This window comes from Oratosquilla oratoria, chromosome 15 (genome assembly GCF_046742065.1).
Source record: "Oratosquilla oratoria isolate Oo_2021 chromosome 15, ASM4674206v1, whole genome shotgun sequence".
NCBI classification, from domain to species: domain Eukaryota; kingdom Metazoa; phylum Arthropoda; class Malacostraca; order Stomatopoda; family Squillidae; genus Oratosquilla; species Oratosquilla oratoria.
The window spans coordinates 35563105-35586827 of record NC_134791.1 but is presented as its reverse complement, the minus strand read 5'-3'; the positions used below and the strand labels follow the sequence as shown (position 1 = coordinate 35586827).

General features: G+C 40.4%; 1 protein-coding gene across 2 annotated transcripts in view; it reads right to left on the bottom strand.

Annotated features, from left to right (window-relative positions):
- Positions 1–23723, bottom strand: part of LOC143033404 (zwei Ig domain protein zig-8-like) — a gene marked incomplete in the record, with an annotated part of 856967 nt that overhangs the window by 569 nt on the left and 832675 nt on the right. Inside the window, 2 exon segments of one of the 2 annotated variants that reach the window (XM_076198788.1) lie at positions 1–440; positions 19627–19810. The exon segment at positions 1–440 is cut by the window's left edge and continues 569 nt beyond it. In XM_076198788.1, the coding sequence (XP_076054903.1) occupies positions 49–440; positions 19627–19810 (576 nt within the window). 2 annotated transcript variants of the gene reach the window in all.

Here is a 23723-nt window from a genome sequence, read left to right as displayed (position 1 = left end):
GGGTTTGGGGTTAGTATGACATATAATGTAGTTCTAAGCACCCTGAGTTTAGCAGCTTAGCTTCCAGGACACGAATGCAATACTGAGAGGGATCACCACGGTGGAACTACTGCATGATGTCGCCAGCATGACTATGTGCATGACGGCCGAAGACCGGAAGACGTTGAGGATGCAGCGCTCGGCGACGGACCATCCGCGAGGTTCTCCCGAAGACATAGTTACCAGAGGCTTCCGAGGTGGCTTTGAGGGCGTGGTCTTCAGCCAACGCGGAGGACATAGATGCTGCTCAAGCCATCCGGCGACGTTGTTGGCGTGAGTGAAGAGCGAGGTCGCGCCTGAAGTGGAGGACGTCGACGTAGAGGAGGTCGAAGTTGAAGAGGAGGAGGAAGAGGAGGAAGTGGAGGTTCCGTTCTTGTGTTGGATGGCAGCTTTGTTCTCGTCTGTGGTGGAAAAGGGACAAGTCAGATCGAGAGGAAACATGACACAGGACACAAGCAATCGCGTTACGAGATGAATGAGAGGGAAAGAAGACAATAAAAGAAAACGGGAGACTATACTGTTGCAACACAAGAACATGAGACTGTAAGAGACTATAATGCCTATGCTAGGCAGTTCCATGTCTTTTACCACCTGTCATACCTATTCATAAAGTTATCTAATCTTAACCAATTTTTTCAGTGCTCACTACATGGATATTAAGCCTTCCGTTCGTTAACCACTCTATTGGTAAAGCAGTTCTTGCCCATTTCCATCTTTAATAGGAGGACAATAATATGGAGGGAGAACTACCCAAAGAGGTAGTGGGTGAGGGTGATGGTAAAGATGAAGATGCTGCAAAAGAAAGACAGAAATATCCGTGACAGGAATTCGTATTTAGACATGACAGAATCATTAAGCTAATTTTGCGCTCAGAGGAAATGATATTAACGGAATTTCCCCCCCAAAATACTTGAGCAGGTCCAGTCGAATATTACACCAAATGTACCGTGTGTGGTGATACGCAGTGCTGAAAGATTAGGAATGCCTTGACAAAGGAAATAATTGATTGTTGTGAGGGATCTAATCATGCTGATGGCCCAAACTGATAATGTAATTAGAGACCCACACGAACATGATTAAAAAAAAAAAAAAAAGTCTAGGTAGATTAGAAAATGAAACCCTGATAGAAAAAAAAAAAGTAATAAAAAAAAAAGCTAAGAGTCCGGCGTGAGATAAGGGAACCTTCTGAAACGAAACTACGAAGTGTCTGCTTCCAGTTTTATCTATTCATTTACCTATTTATCTGTTTTATTTGTTTTAAATCTTTGCACCCAACAAACCTCTTTCACGCTGAATGAAAAAATTTTTTAGTCAGAAAAAATAATTAGATTTCTTGACTGTGAAAGATGCTAGTTATATGTTTTTGCATGCAGAATCCAAAAATAATGTCCACTTTTTTCCATAACCCACAGTTTTTGTATTCCACGGTATGTTACATTACGTGTTTTACGTGGGATAAATTTCAATCAAGAGATTGGCAACACTACGTGAGATTGTTATACGTTTGGCAGTACTGTGTTTGAAGTGTTGGTGTGAGATGTGCGCATTTGTGTGGCAATAAGTTTGTGATATTGTACAGTAGCGTGCCCGCCATTCACCTTCACAATGCCAAGAAACTGTATTAACCGCCCAGATAATTTTTGCTTTATTTGCGGTGTATTGGCATTCAAGTCACAAAGACGGTGTTTCACGCCAATGATTAAAAAGTGTTATGAACATTATTTTGGCTCTAAAGTGGGGGACCATGATAAAGGCTGGGCCCCTCATGTGTGTTGTGTAACCTGTGTCATGCTTCTCAATGCATGGGCAAAAGGTTCACGCCATATGGCTTTTGCCCTCCCTATACAGTAGTTTGGAGAGAACCAGATCATACTTCAGATTGCTACTTCTGCATTACAAACATAAAAGGTACATCAACATTCAAGTATATTGTAAAATATCCTAATTCATCATCTGCTATGAGACCAGTACCTCACAGACAGGCCTTTCCTGTATCTGGCCCTCGAAAACAAATGGAACTAAGTGATGATGAGTCGAGTGAGGAGGTTATGGGAAAAGAAACCGTAGATATGCACGTTCAACCAATCTGTTCTTCAAGTGAACCACATTTATTGAGTCAGGGAGATCTGAATGATCTTGTGTTGGATTTAAACTTGTCATAAAAAGTAAAATGAACTTCTAGCTTCCAGGGTAAAGGGTTGGAATCTTCCCCAGAAAGAATCCAAAGTTAGTTTTTATCGTAAGCAACATTGCGATTTTGAAGTTTTTCTCACTTGAGGATGGTGTGGTGTTTTGCAAATATGTATATTTTGTTATGGAGGAACTTGACCATAAATATGACAGGAATGAGCCTGAAAGCTGTTTTGCCCCACAATGGAAATAAGTTTCCTTCTGTTCCTCTGGCCCATACAGCTAACATGAAGGAAACATACAGGTATGTGAGTATGAAGCTTCTATTGCATAAAAATTAAGTATGAAGAACATAAATTGAATATCTGTGGTGACCTGCAGGTTGTGGCACTTTTACTTGGAATACAGCTGGGTTACACAAAGTTTAGTTGCTTTCTCTAAGAGTGGGACAGTCGGGATAAGAAAAATAATTATAAAAAAAAAATGTGTGGACGAAACGATCTCCGACCCCAGGAGAGAAGAATGTTGTCAATCCTCCTCTTGTTGATTCAGAGAAAATTTAACTGCCTCCTTTACTATAAAGCTAGAGTTGATGCATTTTTTTGTTAAAGGTATGGATAGAACTGGCAATGGATTCACATATTTGAAAAATAAGTTTCTTAGAGTAAGTGACGCAAAAATCAAAGAAGGTATTTTTGTTGGGCCACAGATTAGGCAGTTCATGAGAAACCAGACTTTTGATGAAGAGCTAAGTGATCTTGTAAAAGCTGCATGGCTGTCATTTAAGATAGTTTGCGCAGAGTTTCTGGGGAATGACAAAGCAAATAACTATTCTGAAATCGTAAAATAGCAACTGACATCCTATAAGGCCTTGGGTTGCAATATGAGCCTAAAAATCAACTTCCTATACTCTCACTTGGACTTTCCCCCCAGCAAATTTTGGCGCCGTCAGTGACGAGCACAGTGAGATTTCACCAGACTATCAATCCTTATTATCATTATTAATTATCATCATTAATCATTATTATTATTATCATTACCATATTGTTATTATTACATTATTATGACCCAGGCGAGATGCAAGGATGACCCATCATCCAGGAGCAGCCAAGATGAGAGGGAGGGAGGGGTGGTAAATGGGGGTGGAACGGGTGGGGATGAAATGGGTGGGAGTGGAAATATGACTTTGGTTACCTCCCTGGTATGGGAAAAAACACTTGGCATATGTATGTATTATTATTATTATTATTATCATTATCATTTATTATTATTATCATTTATTATTATTATTATTTCATGAAAAAGAAACGCGTGAGAAGGGGAAAAAAGTTCGAACTGGCGAGTGAGACACGGGCCTCTCCTATTGTTCTTTGTCCGCCGTTCATGAAATTCTAATTTTTTTAGGAAAACTTTCCCCCTGTTGGACTTTTGTCCTCTTCCGATTTTTGAGGACTTTCGCTCCTGTATACGCCTGTTTTGCATTTCTAGTCAGAAGTGGCAACTTTCAATTCTACTTGTTAAAAGGGGAGTGCCAGGTTTTCATGTACAATTTCCATGTCTACATACCGTGTATATAAACACTGATACGGATATGAATATTTTGTATCATGGAACAAATTACTCGTAACCATGAAATCTTTCAATTATGAATGTTTTTGAGCGTGTGTGTGTGTGATTCACCTTGGTCTTCGGAACACGTGTTGGACTCGTGAACTCCAGTTATTTCCCTCACGGAAGAGAGCTCAGAGCTCGTATGACCGATCTATGGGTAATGCTTTGACCTTACACGCACACACACACACATCCAACTCCCCGCCCACAAGTGTGTGTGTGTGTGTGTGTGTGTGTGTGTGTGTGTGTGTGTGTGTGTGTGTGTGTGTGTGTGTGTGCGCGCGCGCGCGCTATGATCGTAGGTTTCTGGCTCTGCGTTCCCAATAGTCCATCTTTAAATTGTCCCATATCATGTGTGTATATGTACGTATGTATGTATATATATATAAATATATATATACTGTATGTGTATGTGTGTGTGTGTATGTATGTATCCGGAAGTGTGTGTATGCGCGCGTGCGTGCGTATGTTCCTGCGAGCATGTACATGTTCTCTAATACACATTCTTACTGCGCATGCGCGTTTGAATCCCATGTGAGTCGAATTAATCTGGATTCGCAAAAGAGATTTCGGATTTAGATAAACGCAGTGGTCGAACACTGATAGGGAATGTCATTTTCAACAGGTGTTCCAGAGAGACACGCGAATACGTAGTCATGAATTAGTTGCATGATGAATGCAAGAAATTCGGTTAAAATACTCAATATATATGTCAGCCAGTGGAGAAATTAAAATTAACACAGAATTGGAAATGGGGAGTGTGAGTGGTTTGAGGTAAAGGTGCCTGTTCCACGTGTACGTGTTTGGGGTGGTACGGGAGGTAAAGGCAGGGGAACTGAAGATAGTTAAAGGAAATTGAGAAAAGTAGGTGAGCCAATTGTTGTTTGCTGACGACACTGCGTTTGTGGCAGGGTCAGAGGAGGGATTGAGTGAGTTAGTGACGTAGTTTGAGAGGGTATGCGATAGGAAAAAGGTAAATGTGGGTAAAAGGATGGTGATGAGATGTACAAGTGGACAGGATGGCAGCGATGTGGAAGTAAGTCTTAAAGGAGAGACGCTGGAAGAAGTGGATAATTAGGTATTTGGGGTTGCATGTGGCAGGAAAGGGAGGAGTGGAGGTGGAGGTAAATTGTAGACTGAGGGAAGTAAGTAAATGCCTTGGGAGATTAAAAAGTGTCATGAGAAATAGACATTTGGGAATGGCTGCTAAGAGGAGACTTTATGAATGTGTGATTGTGTCTATGGCTCTGTATGGGGCAGAGATCTGGAATTAAAGAGATGCAGAGAAGATTTTTTTTAGATATATTTGAGATGAAATATCTGAGAAGTATGGTAGGGGTTCCTAGGTTGGATAGAGTGAGAAACGAGGAGGTGATGAAGAGAGCGGGAGTGTTACAGGAGACGGCAGGTAGGGGTGGTGAAAGAGTATTGGGATGGTTTGGACACATGGAAAGAAAAGTGAAGAAAGATTAGTAATAGAAGTGTAGAAAGCAGAGGTGGATGGAGTGAACTTGAAGGGACGACAGTATGAAATAGATGGATGGGCGTTGAGGAAGATGGGAATGTCTATTGAGCAAGGCAAGGAGAGGGCAGGAGATTGGGAGGGGGAAGTGGAGAATGGCTGTGTATAGATGATACTGTGATGCAAGGAAGGGGGTGGCGGATGGAGGAATAAGGAGTGGTTATGTATGAATAATATTTTGACGCTGCCCGAAGTGATTTCTCCCCCGTCTTTCTCTCTCTCTCTCTGCATGAGGGGACGGAGAGGGGTGGGGGTTCTTCGATTAAGTGAAGTGTCCTTGCTATTGATGTGGTGTGTCTTGCTACATTGCTTCTGACCCAGGGCAGTAGGCAGGATACAGGTATGACCCGTCATCCATGAGGAACTATGATGGAAGTAGGTACTTGGCTATCTACCTTATAAGGGGAAAAAAAGCCCTTGGTATATACATAGGTGAATAACAACATAACCTACTAAATAAATACGGTAGATAAATACATATATAAAAATAATAAAAGAATAGATAAAATTTTATATAAAAATGAACGAGTAAATGTTGAGATATTTTGAAATGCTGACGTGCCTGGGAATAGGAAACATGATTCTTAGTCCGACTTTATTCCAGAATAGTTTCGCAAATACGAGTAATCTTATCTACGAAACTAGTCAGGAATAAACTCAGACTAAGATTTTTGCGTTCTCTTCCCACCCACGAATAAATGAATGGATAACTAAAACGATTTATAAGTGAATGAACAAACTGATACACTAACAACGTTTAATCTATCACAGGGTCTGATCCACCAAACTTGCGAGAATCTTCGCTCTTGATGCAGACGAGGACGATCTGGTGAGCCATCAATCGATTTCGTCGACCTTGGAGGACAGCCTGATGGCATCGAACTCGGAGACGCGTCTCCTTGGACCAAATGAGAAGCGACAAATTGATGAAGTAATCGCATGCGGATCCTCAACGGGAGTTAGTGGGCAAGAGGACCAGTATTCGAGAGTTAGCCTAGGCGCAAAGTGAGACGCAGACGACGCAGGCTTGTCAGGCGACGTAGGCGACACAGGTGACGCAGGGGACGCAGGTGACACAGGCGACGCAGGTGACGCAGGTGACACAGGCGACGCAGGCGACACAGCACAGAGCAAAGCCAGACTTCCTGTTGCTGAATTGAAGTACAATTTGAACTCTCTCACTTCAAACGCTGAGGTAGTACATCCATAAGCATTTCAAATGAGAGAGAAGCTTGCACTGTTCTTCAATTCAGCAAAAAGAAGTCTGCCTTTGCTGCGTCGTCTGTGTCAAGTTTGCGCTTGGGTTAATTGGACAGTGAAAATATAATTATGGCGGTGCTCCCCAGTGACCCTCGACACTTTCAGGTATATTTTGGTGACCTGGTCCTAGGTGGCCACCATCTCGCCCACAGGTTAAGGACATTAAAATCCCTTGAGGCGGCGGAATTCTCAAATGCAAAATGCCAAACAGAGCGTCAACACGAGCTTTGCTCCATCCTAGCCTACCGTAACTCTAATCTAGCCTTGCCAAAATCTAGCCTATGCTAGCCTAATTCTAGCATAAACCGTACGTATATCAACATTATTATAGCCTAAATCTAACCTATCCTAACGTAACTCTAGCCTAGTGTAATTAGCCAAGCTTAACTGTAGCTATTGCTAGCCTAGCCTAACTTTAGCCTACCTAATCTAGATCTAAGAACATTAGCACAACCTAACCTAATTCTAGCATAGCTTAGCTTTAGACTAGCCAAACTCTGGCCTAGTCCAGCCTAATTCTAGCCTTAGTCTTGATAAGCCTGACCTAACTCTAGCCTAATTTTGGCCTAGACTTACGCTAGCCTTGCCTAGCCTAGCTCTCCTTTAGCTCAAGCCTAAATCTAGCCTAGCTTAGCCTATTTCTAGCCTACTCATACCTAAATATAGCCAAGGTTAACTCCAGCCTATCCTAACCATCCTCTAGCTTAATTGTAGCTTAATGTGGCCTACCCGAGATTAACTCTAACTTAGACTACCCTAAATGTAGCCTATTCTAGCCTTACTCTAAACTAGCCTAGCCTAACCTAATTCTAGTTTAGCTCAAGCCTAGCCTAATTTTAATTTAGCTCAAGCCTAGCCTAATTTTTTCCTATAGCCTAGCCTAACCTAACTCTAGCCTAACTCAATCATAGTCTAGCCTAATCTTAGCCTAGTCTAACCCAGTATTGAAGGGACTAGTTATAACTACCAGCATTCCCTACAACCTTTCTTCGTGAAAATATTAATATCTAAATCTACTTGGAAATGAAGTTACTGGTTCCATTAACACTCATTACGTCGCGATGGAGAGATCGATGCGACGAATTGCACTTGTAAATGTGAAAATCTGCCATTGTTATTCATTTTCCCGGGCTACACGACCAGCCCCATCTAATGGAGTTCCAGAATAAGGACTAATGCACCAATATTCCAGTCATACCAAGTGATATATTATCATTGATGTGCTTCATTTAGTGATTTCAGTATTGGGGAAGATTGGGTAGTATCGTGAAGGGTGTGAGAGTGTAACGTTGCTTCTTGGCGTCGCGTCGCGTCGTGACGTCATGTCGTCGATCCACATTCACAGTAGAGCGATGAAATCTGCCTTTCATTAAGGTTTGCATGTAATTACGTCGGGTTCAATAATAGGTAGGCGACAGAAGGACGGAGATGATCAAAACGTAATGAGTGTTTCCCTCAGCACCTGATGAAGTAAATTTTGAGTCGTCTTGAGAGAAATTATTCTTTTGTAGATGAACCCGAGTTTTGTGAACGATCTTAACTGGTCGAGACCCAGCACAATATTTTGATCACTTTAATAGAAACGTCTGATGTTCGTCTCATTAATTATCGACACGACTAGTGGACGATACATTACGAAAAACCAAAGACATATTGGGAAATACCAGCAGAAAAACACGTAGACAGAGAACAGAACCCCTATAAAAGTAAAAGACACAATAAAACACAAAGGAAGGCAATTAAGAGAACAAAAGAAATGGAGAAAAGTTGATCCGAAATGAATATATAATGGCGATCTCTTGGGGAGAAAAGGAACTTCAGAAGAGTTGAAAGGTGGTAATGGAAAAAAATATTTAACAAATGATCCTCTGGAAGGGAGGGTGAGAGACAAGACAAAAACGAAATCCAAAGAAAGGAAAGAGAGAGAGAGAGAGAGAGAGAGAGAGAGAGAGAGAGAGAGAGAGAGAGAGAGAGAGAGAGAGAGGGGGGGGGGAAATACACCAGTTTGTGCTTGAAGGAACGTTTAATTTGAGATACTGCACATAGAAAAGGGAAAGATAGATAGAAAGAGAACAAGAACAAGAGAGAGGGAGAAAGAGAACAAGGACAAGAGAGAGGGAGAGAGAGAAAGAGAACAAGAACAAGAGAGAGGGAGAGAGAGAAAGAGAATTACACCAGTTTGTGCGTGAAGGAACGTTTAATTTGAGATACTGCACATAGAAAAAGGAAAGATAGATAGAATGAGAAAAACAAGAGAGATGGAGAGAGAGAAAGAGAACAAGGACAAGAGAGAGGGAGAGAGAGAAAGAGAACAAGGACAAGAGAGAGGGAGAGAGAGAAAGAGAACAAGAACAAGAGAGAGGGAGAGAGAGAAAGAGAACAAGAACAAGAGAGAGGGAGAGAGAGAAAGAGAACAAGAACAAGAGAGAGAGAAAGAGAACAAGAACAAGAGAGAGGGAGAGAGAGAAAGAGAACAAGAACAAGAGAGAGGGAGAGAGAGAAAGAGAACAAGAACAAGAGAGAGGGAGAGAGAGAAAGAGAACAAGAGAGAGGGGGAAAGAGAACGGGAGGTAGAGGGGCAGGGAGAAAGCAAATGAAAAAAAGAACGCAGAGAGAGAGAGAGATTGATAAAGAGAGATAGAGAAAGAGAGAGAGATTGATTGATCTATGTTTTATGGTGCCGCAACATCAGAGAAAGAGAGGAAACTGCTTCAGCTTATGCCTGAAGGAATGTTTGATTTGAAAGCAATGTACGTAGAAAACCAGAGACATTAAGTTGTTTATGTATTTATTTATAATTTTAGTCTAGAATATCACAAATATTAATGTGGGACAAAAGTAAAAGGACCATTTCCCACATTTTAATTGACTCGTATTATCTTGTTATGTGTTTTATTTGAAAACAGAACATGATTATTCAATGTTCAAAATCCAAATATACAAAAGAGTAAAGTTTAATACCGCTGTTCAAATCCTGAAACGCTATCCTAACCGACATGTTCATAAATGAGGCAGGCTACACCCAGAGGAAATTAGTGAAATGATTTTGTACGACATAATTGCTAGTGTACTGATCCTACTACTAATCTCACCGCATTAAGGGAAGTTGTGTGAGTGTAAGGCATTAGAGACAGATTTAGGCCCAATTGGCCTAGTCAACTTTTGAGAGGTTTTCCTTGATGGATTCATTATAATGAACGATTGTTTGGGAGATTAGTTTATGGCGGGAACAGGAACCAACGGTAATTATAATGGCCCCATACCCACACACGCCTACACACACACACGTGTACACACACACACACACACACACACACACACACACACACACACACACACACACACACACACACACACACACACACACACACACACACACACACACACACAGTGGCGCAGTGGTAGAGTTCCCGACTGCCACTACGGCAGTCCTGGTTCGAATCCCGGCTGAAATAATTTCAGTATCGCTGCGCTGCGAGTCGTTATCACAACTCTCGTGGGCGGGGAGCTGGGTGTGTGTGTGCATGTAAGGCCACAGTATTACCCATAGATCGGTCATATATGAGCTCTGAGCTCTCTTCCGGGAGGGTAGTAGCTGTCGATCACAAATCCAACACGTAATCCAAGACCATGATGAATCTCACACACACACACACACACACACACACACACACGAACACACACACACACACACACACACACATATCAAGAAATGTAATATAATGGAATTTGGAAAAAGCAAAAATAGAATTTAGGGACAATATAAAATTGGTACAAAGTTAAAAAATCACTCGAAAAGGGACCTAAAAATGACATGGCACCAGACAAACATATCAACAAAATAGTCGGAGAAACTTTCAATTTACTAAGATCAATGAAAGTGGCCTTTGACTACCTGGATGAAGAAATGGTAAAGAAAATATTAGTTACATTGATAAGACCAAGATTGGAGTACGTTGCGACACTATGGACACCCAGTATTGAAAAGAAAGAAATTAGAAAGAATTCAAAGAGCAACGACAGAGATGGCACCAACACTCTCCAAATTGACATACGAACAAAGATTGGGCAAACTCGAACTACCAACTCTAGAACAAAAAAGAGAAAGAGGAGATCTACTAACCATCTACAGAATTATGAAAGGGATGGAAGTCCTTGACAGAGATGATTTACTAAAGTGGGATAAAAGAAAAACAAGAGGACATGAAAGAAACTCAAAAAGGATAGTTACAGAAGAGATCTGAAAAAGAATAGTTTCCCACACAAAATGGTAGATATCTGGAACAAATTGAATGAAGAAACAGCGAATGCAGAAACTATACAAGAATTTAAGATCAAACTGGATGCTGAAAGATACAAAAGCGGGTCACTACGAGCACAGCTCTTTTCCCGTAAAACACAACTAGGTAAATACACACACGCATACTCTGAGCTCTCTTCCGGGAGGGAAATAGCTGTCGATCACGAGTCCAACACGTGATCCAAAACCATGGTGGTGAATCACACATGCACGACTAAACACGCTAACTCACGTGTGTATGCGTGGCGTATATGTGTGCGATTCACTTTGGTCTTTGGATCACGTGTTGGACTCGCGATCGACAGCCCTTTCCCCTCCCGGAAGAGAGCTCAGAGCTCGTATATGACCGATCTATGGGTAATGCTGTGACCTTATGCGCACACACACCCGCAACTCCCCGCCCACTAGAGTTGGAGTAACGACTCGAAGCGCAGCGATACTGAAATTATTTTCAGCCTAGGGCAGGATTCGAACCCGAACCGCCGTAGTGACAGTCGGGGACTCTACCAACCGCGCCACCGAGTCGTGTGCATGCGTGCGTGTATCTGTACTATGCCTATGCGCGTGAATGACCCTAGACACATTCATCAGGAAGTTAGGCCACGACAGTGTTCCCCCCGACCGCAAGTGGGGAAGGCCCAACCGCCGTTTGAAATCTGTAGGTTGAGGCTAATCACTCAACGTCTGTGATGTACGACAGTTGTGCATAGGAAGGAATTATATATTAAGAAGATTAATTACCTCAATGAACGGATCACGAGGTAGTTATTAATTAGGAGCCTACGACAGTCACTGAGCCTACACGTAATTCAAGTTGAGTGGCAAATATTTGTGATGCTTAATAAATCTTATTGAAAAAAAATGAGGTAGCTAACAAGGTTCTACTTATTTTAGAGTACAAGATTTTTTTTTCAACACGCTGACGCGTTCAGAGTTGGAGTGAATCATCATAGTATGTAGTCCTTTTGACACACACACACAGACACGCACGCACACACACACGCGCGCGCACACACACATACACACACACACACACACACATACACACACACACACACAGGCGGACTAACAGCACAGTTTTATATATAGATTGATGCATTTCAAGGTTGTGTAAATATTTGAAATGGTTTGTTTCAATTTAAGGGATTTTTATTGTGTGATTTTTTTTTGTAAGCGTTTTGGTTAATACACGTAGAGTATCAATGAAATGGAGTTGAAATTGGGGGAGGGGGAGGGGGAGGGGGGATGGGAGAGGTAAGTTTGGACTAGGTATTGCTTACGAGGTCTGTCAGTGAAAGTTATATTAATCTACATTCACAATATTAAACACTTAACTTCGAAACATGACCAGGAGGTCTGTCAGTGAAAGTTATATTAATCTACATTCACAATATTAAACACTTAACTTCGAAACATGACCAGGAGGTCTCTAGAGGATTTGGGATACACGAAAAGTATATTTGCAATCTGCCAATGAAGAATATTTCACCAAAAATCATGGACGATCATTTCTGGAAAATCATGGTTCACGTGCAACAGAAAGGCATCAAGTTGCTAAACGCAAGGCTCGGTGTGTGTCTGTGTAGTCAGAAATACAATTAATCGACAATGTTTTAACATATATTAGTGTTAAAAGGGCTTCAGTTTACTTAGTATTAAAAAAACCTTAATGATAGTCTTTTTAACGAAAGTAAATGAAGAACATTTTAATTTGGAGACGAGTTGGACCATGACTGTTTTCTTTAATCTTGTTGCTAAATACCAAAACTGCATGAGAAAACTGAAAGAAATTGCTTCTTCAAATATACAAATATAATTTTCATTTTAGTAATAATGCACGGAACCCCATTCACATTCAAACACATAAAATTAAAATACTCTTCGTTATAAGTATTCAGTATCTAAATCCAGATAAAGACTGAATTGGACCAAGAACTTTTCTTATGGTGTCCATCTACTTCTCTTTTCGTCCATCAGTGAAAAAAAAAAAAAAAAAAAAAAAAAAATTGCCCTTAAAAATAGTTTATACTGTTTACATTATTTTTCAGACTTCTCTACGACAAAGATGATTGCAGAAGTCTTAACTGTAGATTTCAGTCACGACTCTTGAGAGTCTGCGATGTCTCCAAAAGACTCCTCACTCGACGGAGACTCACGCAGTCTATGCGAGGTCGTCAGTTCTGAAGAACTATCACGAATTTGCCGAAGACTTATCTCAAACCCACTCTTAGGAGCTCCGCTCCCCTCCCCTCCCCATTCCCCCTCCTCTTTCCCCCTCCTCTAACTTATCCTACACCAACCTAACTTAACCCCACCTAACCTAATTTTACTTTCCTTAAACCAACCTTACCTAACCTAAACCAACCCAACCTAACCTAACCGCACCTATCCTAATCCAACTTGACCTAACCCAATATAACCTCATCTAACTTAACCTATCTTAACCTAACTAAACTAAACCTAACTGAACTTAACATAACCTTACCTAACCTAAACCAACCCAACCTAACCTAACCGCACCTATCCTAATCCAACTTTACCTAACCCAATATAACCTCATCTAACTTAACCTAACTAAACTAAACCTAACTGAACTTAACATATCCTAACCTAACCCAACCTGGCCTAACCAAACCTAATCCAGCCTAACCCAATGGTAACGGCAGTAACGATAATGGTTCCAACGGTAACGCTGGTGATGGTAATGACAACGGTGGTAACGGTAACAGTAACCTAGCCTAACCCAATGTAACCTAACCTAACCCACCCTAACCTAAACTAACCTAGCCCAATCTAACCTAACCTTTTCTAGCCTAATCCAACCCAACCTAACCAAACTCAACCTAACCTTAGCTAACCCAGCTAAGCCTAACAGAGCATATCCTATCTATATACCAAGAGCTTTTCCCCCCTTATAAGGGAGGTAGCCAAGTCAAAGGCACGTACCTACTCCCACCCATTCCACTCCCCTCCACCACCTCCCTCCTCTCATCTTAGCTCCTCATGGATGACGGGTCATCCCTGTATCCCATCCACTGCCCTGGGTCAGAAGCAATGTAGCAAGTCACATTAGTAAAAGAAGTATGGAAGGCAGTGGTGGGGTGAGTGAACCTGAGGAGACGACCGAGGATGAGATGGGGTGAAGGGGGCGCTGAGCAAAAGGGGAATGTCTGTTGAGTAAGGAAGGGAGAGTCAGGAGAGTGGAGAGTGTGTATAAATGGCACTGTTATGCAAGGAAGGGAGGGGCGGGGGATGGTGGGTAGGGGGTGCTTGTGTGTGAATGATATTTTGATACAGCCTTGCTGTGGATAGCATAACCTAACTTAATCTAACTCAACCTAAACTAACCTAAGCTAACCCAGCTTGATATAATCTAACCTAATCACCTTTCCTATCCTAACCCAACCTAATGTAATCGAACCCAACCAAACCTAACCCATTGATAACGGCAGTAACGGTAATTATAACATCGGTAACGATAATGGTAACAACCGTAACGGTGGTAATGGTAATGGCAACGGTGGTAACGGTAACAGTAAACAAGCCTAACCTAACCTAAACCATCCTAACTCAATCTAACGTAACATAACCTACTAACTCTTTCTAGCCTAACCTAACGAAACCCGACCTAACAGCATAACCTAACCCAACCTAACCTAAACCAAACACCTTTCCTAACCTAACCTAATCCAACCGTACCTAACCTTACCCAAGGGTAACTGCGGTAACGATCACGGTAACGGGTGATTATAACAAAATCAGTAACGATAATGGTAACAGCAATAATGGTAATGACACCGGAAGTCGTGGTAATGGCAACAGCAGTAACGGTAATGGTAACGACAATTGTAATAGCGGTAATACCAGTAACAGTATCATCGGTAACGGAAACTTTAATGGCAACTGTGGTAACCTAACCTAACCAAACTTATCCTGACCAGACCTAACCCAACCTAATTTAACTTAATTTAACCTAACCTAAACCAACTTTAAGCCAACCCAACCTAACCCAGCCTAACTTAATCTAATCTAACCCAACGTAAGCTAACCCAACATATCCTAACCTTACCCAACCTAATCTAATGGTAACAGCGGTAACGGTAATAACGACAATGTTAAGGTAACTATAACAGTGGTAACGATTATGGTGGGAATGGTAACGATAATAACAGTAACGATGACAGTGATTATAACCGAGATAACGATAATAATATCGGTAACGAAAATTATTATGGTAACAGTAACGATAATGGTAACGGTGGTAACATTAATAACAATGACGATAACGATCTTGGTAACAACGCTAACGATTATGACAGCAGTGACTACAACACTGATAACTGTACAGTGGCCGCCAATTGTCTGCGGAATCCTCCCGTAGATAAAAAAAAAAAGTTGGACTACCTGTGGTTGTTTGGTTAAAGAGAAATATCAATCAACGGTTTTCCCATTTGGAGACCGCATGTCAGCCCCTCATGGTTGCACCTCCAAATGGAAGTGAGGGCGTAGTTTGAGTCTGAGATGGTCGAAGGGGTGATGTTCCTATTCGACGTTCAATTTGTAAGATCAACAAAAGTATTCATCGTTACCTCCAGGAATTGGAATGAAAATGATTATAGATACTACTACTACTACTACTACTACTAGTGTAGCGAAGTCATGCCTTGAAGCTTCGTTCTCTTTAGAATGCTCGTACCATAGTCGTTTTCTTTATTAATATTGTCACCTCGCTAGAACTTAGATTACAGAAATATAATTATTATTAATACTATCATGTCTCGCATATCTATATGTAAATATCTATAAATATTAGTACTATTATTCTATAGAATTGGAATTGTATGCAAGCCTATTTAGTTGTGGTGCTATAAAATGTTGTATATGTCCTTCTTATTGTTCCACCGCCAAGTCAGCAGGCTTATTTGTGTATACCTCACATTATTTTATTAATCAAAAGTTCCGAGAGAATTGGAGTTTAAATGATTCCATTCTCTCACTGAAGTGTACCTTCATCCCTTTTTAGTAACCAAACACTACACTACTACTACTACAAATGCTGCTGCTACTACTACTACTCAAAATTCTTTAAACGACCACCTTTGTGGAACTGTGTGGTGAAAGCAGTCACGATCTGTTCCCCACAGACACAATTCATTAGCCCCGCTCTCGCCAATGACTGTGCATCCTAATTTTCTCACTCATTTCAGGAGAGGAACGCCTCAACAGTTAGTTTATTATAACAGGGGCCATTGGATCAAATATTCGTATATATATGAAAGCTAGTTGTCCCCGTGTCCAGAAGCCTCTTGCGCAGACGTCTACTAGCGCTTCATCTGGTGTGCTGGAGGTGCAGTACTTAAGTTCTCCCTTCCTTGGCGGAGTATTGTTGGTTCGACAGTCACATCCTTGTTAACCTCCCGAAGCATTTGGGCAGTGAGATCCCTTATCTCGTCATGTTTCATGCAAATAAATCTACCCTGCTTGCATATCATTGCATGGCTTGGAACAAACTATGTGCCACAGGAACATCTGTTAGGTAGCCCATCCAAACTTTAGGGTAATGGCATCCATGAATTATTTTTTGTTTAGGTTGAATCCCTTTGGCTTGATTGGTAGTGCTCTCAGCCAATTGGACACCACTTCTTCCTGTGCCATGGCTATCTTTTCATATGATTCGATAGTTGATCCAACAAGATGCGAAGCTCCTCCTGCCTCGTTTCCATGCCCTTTGATATGTTTCTTCTAATTTCTCTGACTTTATTCACGTTGGTTTCCTTCTGTTGATCTTGTGACACGATGTTGTTTGTCAGGGAGGACATGGCTTTCAGTGTTTTGATATTCTATGATGGCAAAGTTAAGTGGGTTTAAGATGCCTAGCCCTCCCATTCTTGGTGGAAGTTCAGTATCCGTCCGTTGGTGATGGCCGGAATTAACCCCCTTCTGATGGTTTCTTGAAGAGGACTTAACTCAGTTATGTTCGGTTCCGTCCTTAATATGTAATTCCACTTGCGTTCCACACTATATACTACTGAATCCGTAGGTATTGTTGGTGATGTCAGGGGTAATGAGACTCTTGAGTATTGAATATACGTCTCCAGATCGAAATAATCCCGGGCTACAGACTGACTCTAGCTCGGGCCGTCCCGGGCATCCCAAGTCAAACTGTTGACCTGGCATTCCTATATACACAGGTGCCAGGAGTATATTTACATCATAATTGTATAACATTTTACACCTAAGTTGTGAATGAAGGCTTATATAACATTAGTTAATGCGTGTTGTTGTGTTGGGTATTCAACCACGCACATACACTTATTTTCATTGGAATACAGTGGTCTGATTTGTAATTGGCGACATCGGGCACCCTGTTGGCCATTCTGTCACGAAGCTTTCACGTGCCAGAATTTTTTTTCCTGTGCATGTACACATGATGGTGTGACCATCTTACTGGGCTGTGTTAGATTTGATGCATCCCATGTATATTCTTTAGCATGGATACACTACTACTGTTACTTCTACTATTACAGCTGCTGCAAGTGCTACTACTACTACTAACAATACTACTACAACTTCTGCTGCTGCTACTGCTACCACTACTGCTGCATATGGTGCTACTATTCCTACTGATAGTATTAATATTAATGATAATTGTAATAACGCTACTCCTCTCTTACTCCGTTAGCTCACGGGCCTGCTGTCCCATAGCCGGCTTTACCAAGCCTTTCCACACTCTCCGGTTCTGCGCAGCGTCTTGCCAATCAACGACGACTTGGGGTTCCAGTTCCGGAACATCCTTCTTGACATTGTCCGTCCATCTATATCGGGATCTACCAAGCGGCCTGACCCCCATCAATTCTTCCATTCAAGGTTTTCTTAGGAATTCTGCTCTCATCCATTCTGGCACAATGTCCTGCCCACCGTAGCCTCCTTGAGTTGACTACATCTTGGATTTTACTCTGGTCTGACAACTGTCGTAGTTCGATATTATGTCTTCTCCTCCAATGCTCTTCCTTTTCATCGTACACTGATCCAATAATTTTACTATTAATGATAACGTGTGATGGCGCATTAACGCTCGTTTTTCTTTTATTTTCATTCTCTTTTTAATTAAATTTTAAGTCGGAAAAAATTGGTGCTGTGGAAGGGGTTCAAAGAAACATGATCAACCAGCTTTGCACAACAACAACGACAACAACAAAGGAGAGCTTGGAGAGGAGTTTTGAGCCACTGAATACCGCTTGATTAAGCATCTGGACTTCATATAGGAACGTCCAAAATTGGGAGAGAATGTTTTTGATTTACGTTTTCTAAACTAGCAAATGTACAAGTATTCTAGATACTTTTTTAATACACTTTGTATATATAAAGAGAAGGGGGGAGGGAGAGAGTGGGGGGGCCAAGAAAGGGAGTGAGAGAGTGAGAGGCAGAGTGAGAGAGCGAGGGAACGAGAGAGAGAAAAGGAGAGGGTGAGATGAGGAGAGACAGGGGTGATGGGAGTATAAAGGTACGACGAAAGAAATATTGTAAAGTGTAATCTCATTAAGAACACGAGTGAACGAGGATGATTATGCAGAGGGAGTGACAAGCACAAAAGTTCCTAAAATATTCAGGATCTATCTATATACAAATAGGCTTCTTTCGCCTTATAAGGTAACCAGCCAAGGCATACACCCACTCCCACCCTTTTCACGCCCATCCATCACCCATTTCCCTCTCATCTTAGCTCCTCGTGGATGATGGGTCATCCCCGTCTCCTGCCCACTGCCCGAGTCAGAAGCAATGCAGCAAGACACAGCACATGGAGAATCATAAGTGCGTTGATTCAAGAACAATATATTTTACTCTGTACATAATAGCAGAAAACTATTGTTGCTGTACTCGTATTGTGTCCCTATATACTAGCAAGAGAAGTGTATAGAAAGGGAGTTTGTAATGTGAACTGAATAGAAGTGGAAATGTGGAAGGAAAAAGTGAACCCGTTGCGTCGGGGAACATAAATGCGAGAATAGAAATAGCGGTGATGGTAGTGCAAGGTCATTATATTTAGACAGCAGGTCAGGACTCGTAGCAATGGATTTAGATTGGACAAATTTAGGTTTAGGAAGACTTAATAACCATGTAGTGAGAGCTGAAACAATTAAGATTAGATACATTTATGTATAGGGATGACAGGTGGTAAGGGACATGGAACTGCCTAGTGTAGGCCTTATGGTCTCTTGTAGTCTCCTCCATTCTTATATTATGTTATTTTGAGTGGAGGATTGGTTTAATTAAAGAGGCAAGGGAAATGATTCTGTCTTTGCCCCTTTATTTGTGGGCTAGAAAATCACTCATCCGTCATTAAGTGTTGGCTACCCACATTCGCTGGGAAAATCAGGTGAAGCTGGAAAAAATATACATATCTGCATACATATGCCTATTAAATGGATAAGTTCAATCAATGGTAAGTTTATGGTAATGGAAAAAATATATGTTAATGAATGAAATAAAATAATGAATATAATCAACAATACTAAATCTAGCAACTGTAGGGTCATTAACAAACCCATCAATCTCTGTGAATACAATTTCCCTCACACATGGCCCCCAAAAATCACAAAAATGTATATAATAAATTAAACAAAAATGCCCTTTTACTACTTCAACCGGCCATGTCGATGAGAATAAAACACATGTACTAACTCCCCCAAACAAGCAAACTATATTAACTGAGAATAAAACACACGTACTTATCTCTCACAAACAAACAAAGAGGTTTACTAACTGCTGATAATATGTACGGTGATATGGTGCGGGTCTGCGTTGGCTGGCCGGCACGTGTAGAGTCCAGCATCAGACTTGTTGGCCTTTTGGATCAGGAGGCGAGACGTGGACACCGGGCCGTGCTCGGTTACGACCGTTATGCCGCCGCGGGGGGAGTCGTAGGAGAGCAGCTGCAACGGTAAAGTCTTGTCACTGGGTCATGCAGTGACCTTTTTGGGCATGGGGGTATTCTTAAATAACAGTAGATATCCAAGAATAAGGGTACACGGGTAAGGAGTAATATCCCTATCCAAAAATGGGGGTACGTAGGTATTGAGTAATTACAAAGGATTACAAAGGCGGAGCATGCCGACAGGAGACCTTTTGGTCCATATCTAGGTAATTTCCCTAGATATTCTAGAATGTGGATGCATGTGCTAGGAGTAATTTCCTTAGATATCCAGTAATGGAGGTACGTAAGTATTGAGTAATTTCATTAGATGTTCTAGAATGTGAATGCATGTACTATAAGGAGTGATTTCCCTAGATATTCTAGAATGTAGATGCATGTGTTAGGAGTAATTTCCATAGATATCCAAGAATGTGGGTATATAGGTATTGAGTAATTTCCCTTAATACCCTAGAATGAGGATACATGGATAAGGAGTAATTTCCCTAGCTATTCAAGAATGGAGGGTACCTAGGTAATGGGTAACTTCCTAAGCTGTGCAAGAATGGGGGATAATTTCACTACCTGTCCTAGTAAGTAATAATTTCCCTGTGTATCCAAGAATGGGAGTACATGAGTAATAACTAATTTCCTTAGTTTCAGGATTTTGCCTGATGGGTGATTTATATTAATATTTGATCTCTGACATTTCGCCAAGCACAGTGATGTCTCATAGGTATTTTATATATATACCAAATCTTTGCCAGGATGAAATGGACTGCCTGTGCGCTACTTAATTACCTATGTGTTTTCTATAGGAATTAATGGGTTACTGGTAATCTTTCCTTTTACCAAACCCAATTTCCTTAACTAAGGAAACTGTCTTAATTAGTTAAGTCTAATTATAGAAAAAGTGACTTCAAGTTTATAGGGATATCTACAAACGTTTAACTGCAAGTTATTACTATTTCTAGTATGCATCTGAATTCTAGATAGATTAAATCATAATGGAATATACATATATATAAAACTTTCAGCTTTGTCATATTTTTGTATGGTTATCTCTAAATTTTCCTGACACGAGCTGTCAATTTGTTCATGCACAAGTATAATGAAGTCACAAATCATTTGATAAACTAGCATATCAAATACGTCATTCAAATTATTCACATTTGTTATAATCATGCTCCACTCTTTTTTGCAGGGCACTATACGGACTCCATCACCTCATTTCATTGTTCCATTCAGCCGAATTAACATGTGAAATGGTAAATAAATACTCCCGGTTAACTGTATTCGTTTCATAACAATTTAGTTAAATTTAACCCAATAAGCTCATTCGAAGATTAGGGACGAAATAAACAAGCAGGTAGGGTCATGATATTATGTCAGCAGGTCAGGACTCATAATAATGGATTTAAATTGGCCAATTTTTGGTTCAAGAAGGAAATGGTCAAGACCTGGTTTATCAACAGATTACTTAACCCCTTCAATACGGTGCCGCACTTCAAACGCTTTGTTCCGACTGAGGAAAGGCAATTTTATTTATTTCAGGGGACGGACCCTTGACTGAAAGTGATCTTCATCGATTGAGACCCCATTCAGGTCGGAATTCAAGTCATCAAATGTATAAGAAATTATATGTTTCTTGGCCTGAATAGAATCTTTCGAGAGCGGGACCGTATTGAAAGGGTTAACGAATGGAATAGACTTAGTAACCGTGTACTGAGCACTGAATAGAGATGAAAGGTGGCAAGAGACATGGAACTGCCTAGTGTAGGTCTTATGGTCTCTTACTGTCTCCTTAAATTCTTATGTTCTTATAGTGAATTATTTAGATTAACTAAAAATTTCGTATCTCCTCCTCACAATAAATTTTACTTGGATATCTACTGTTATTACTAAATTACCTTTCCGTAACTGAAAGGTACAGATGGATTGTAAACCTTACATAACATGAAACGTAAAAAGATAAAAAAAAAAATTAATAGAATCCTTTCACAAATATATCTAATAATTCATATATAAATACAGGCTTCGTAAATAAATTACATATTAGTGAAGTTTCGCTCAACAGACTGCAACAGTAATTAGTTAAGCACGCATATACTCATAAACCTATATGAAACACATGTATACATATGCATGTATTTGTCTAATTGTAGTATACTGGATAAGAACCACGCCAACGAGTTCCCGTATCGCTGCTTCCATATTTCAAACTATAAATTCATATATTCACATGCATGAGCACATGTGTAATGTATGAGTTTGTGTGTGTACATGGATATGAATTTGTATATGTATATAATGCATATCTGGGTGGCAGTTTATCATGTTAGCATATTGTGTTCAAGATGGCCGCAAACTGGGGGCAGAGATGATTGATTACTATAATTATTATCGTTGTTGTTGTTGTTGTTGTTATTATTATTATAGCTATTTAGGTACCGTCTAGGTAAGGCTGAAAAAGTATTTCCCCAAATGTCATAGTTTGTATTCAGTGCAAAATTTCAACTCCCCTCAATAATTTTCAGGTATATAATACAAACTCTAATGAAGAACATTAGTGTGAACAAAAAGGGTACAAACAGGAGAGACCACATAATGGATTTAAATTGGACAAATTTAGGTTTAAGAAGGAAAGAGATAACAAGTTTACCAACATAGTGGTTAACAATTGGAATAAACTTAGTAACCATGTAGTGAGCGCTGAAACAATTGGTTGTTTTAAGAGATTAGATTAGATAATTTTATAGACAAGGATGACAGGTGATAAGTGACATGGAACTGTCTAGTATATGCCTTATGGTCTCTTGCAGTCACCTCCACTCTTACGTTCTTATGTTTTGTACTTAAAAGTGGTCAGACCGGAGATGCACTCCGTGGGATGGTTGTGGCATGGAAACGCCTCGTTGTACATTGGTGTTGGACAATGTCACTTAACCTTGTAAGCTTTTTTTAATAATTATTTGGAGTCATCTCTTCATGTTCCTGACTGATCAACACAAATCAAACTATCAACGAAACAGTACCCTTGTCAATCACTCTTGACAAAGATCGCAGAATCCACAGTGTACCCATCTAATATATATATATATATATATATATATATATATATATATATATATATATATATATATATATATACATACATACTGCTCATACAGCTCTGTAAGTATCCAGGAACACGAGATCCAAGACCGTGATGAATCACATACATACATGCAGGAGAGTGTGTATATGGAAAGAAAAATCCCGTGAACTGAGTTATAATGCCATAGAAATCACACACAAGGATCTGAAATTACTCTCAGGCATTCCATCATTCAGATTACCAACGTTTTCCGCTAAAAAAAAACAAGTAAATAGCAGTTTTTTAAGTAAGTTTTGAGTTATAGATAATTCTACACATTAAATTTACAGCCATCCCTCATTCGACTTACGATTTTTCGAAGTTACGATGATATTCGGCAGGTAAAAAATCCCCTAGATTATGCACATGAAATACCATCATGTGCTAATTATTTTGTTAAATACATGTGCATAAGAAAGATGAGGTTCATTTATGAAGATTACTATATCGCGTGTTGTGTTCGCAGCGCGGCCACCACGGACATCTGTGCCCACGCCATCCCAGTCTGTGCTTCCCATATTCGACTTAGTTTTTCTTTTTTCAACTTGCGATGGGTTCCTCAGAACCAAACACCATCGTAAGTCAAGGAGTACTTGTACTAGTCAAGAAAACCACAAAGTGTTGTAATTAGCTTTTGTGGACTTCGAAAACGCCTTTGACTCGGCAGAGCAAAGGAGTTTGCTGGAATCTATACACAGAAAGAATATATAACAAGACAGGATGAACCGACAACAACCCTATCTATCTATATCCATTTCCCAATTGTGAAACAAATACAATATTCTAAAGAAAAAAGAAAAGAAAACGAATTCTA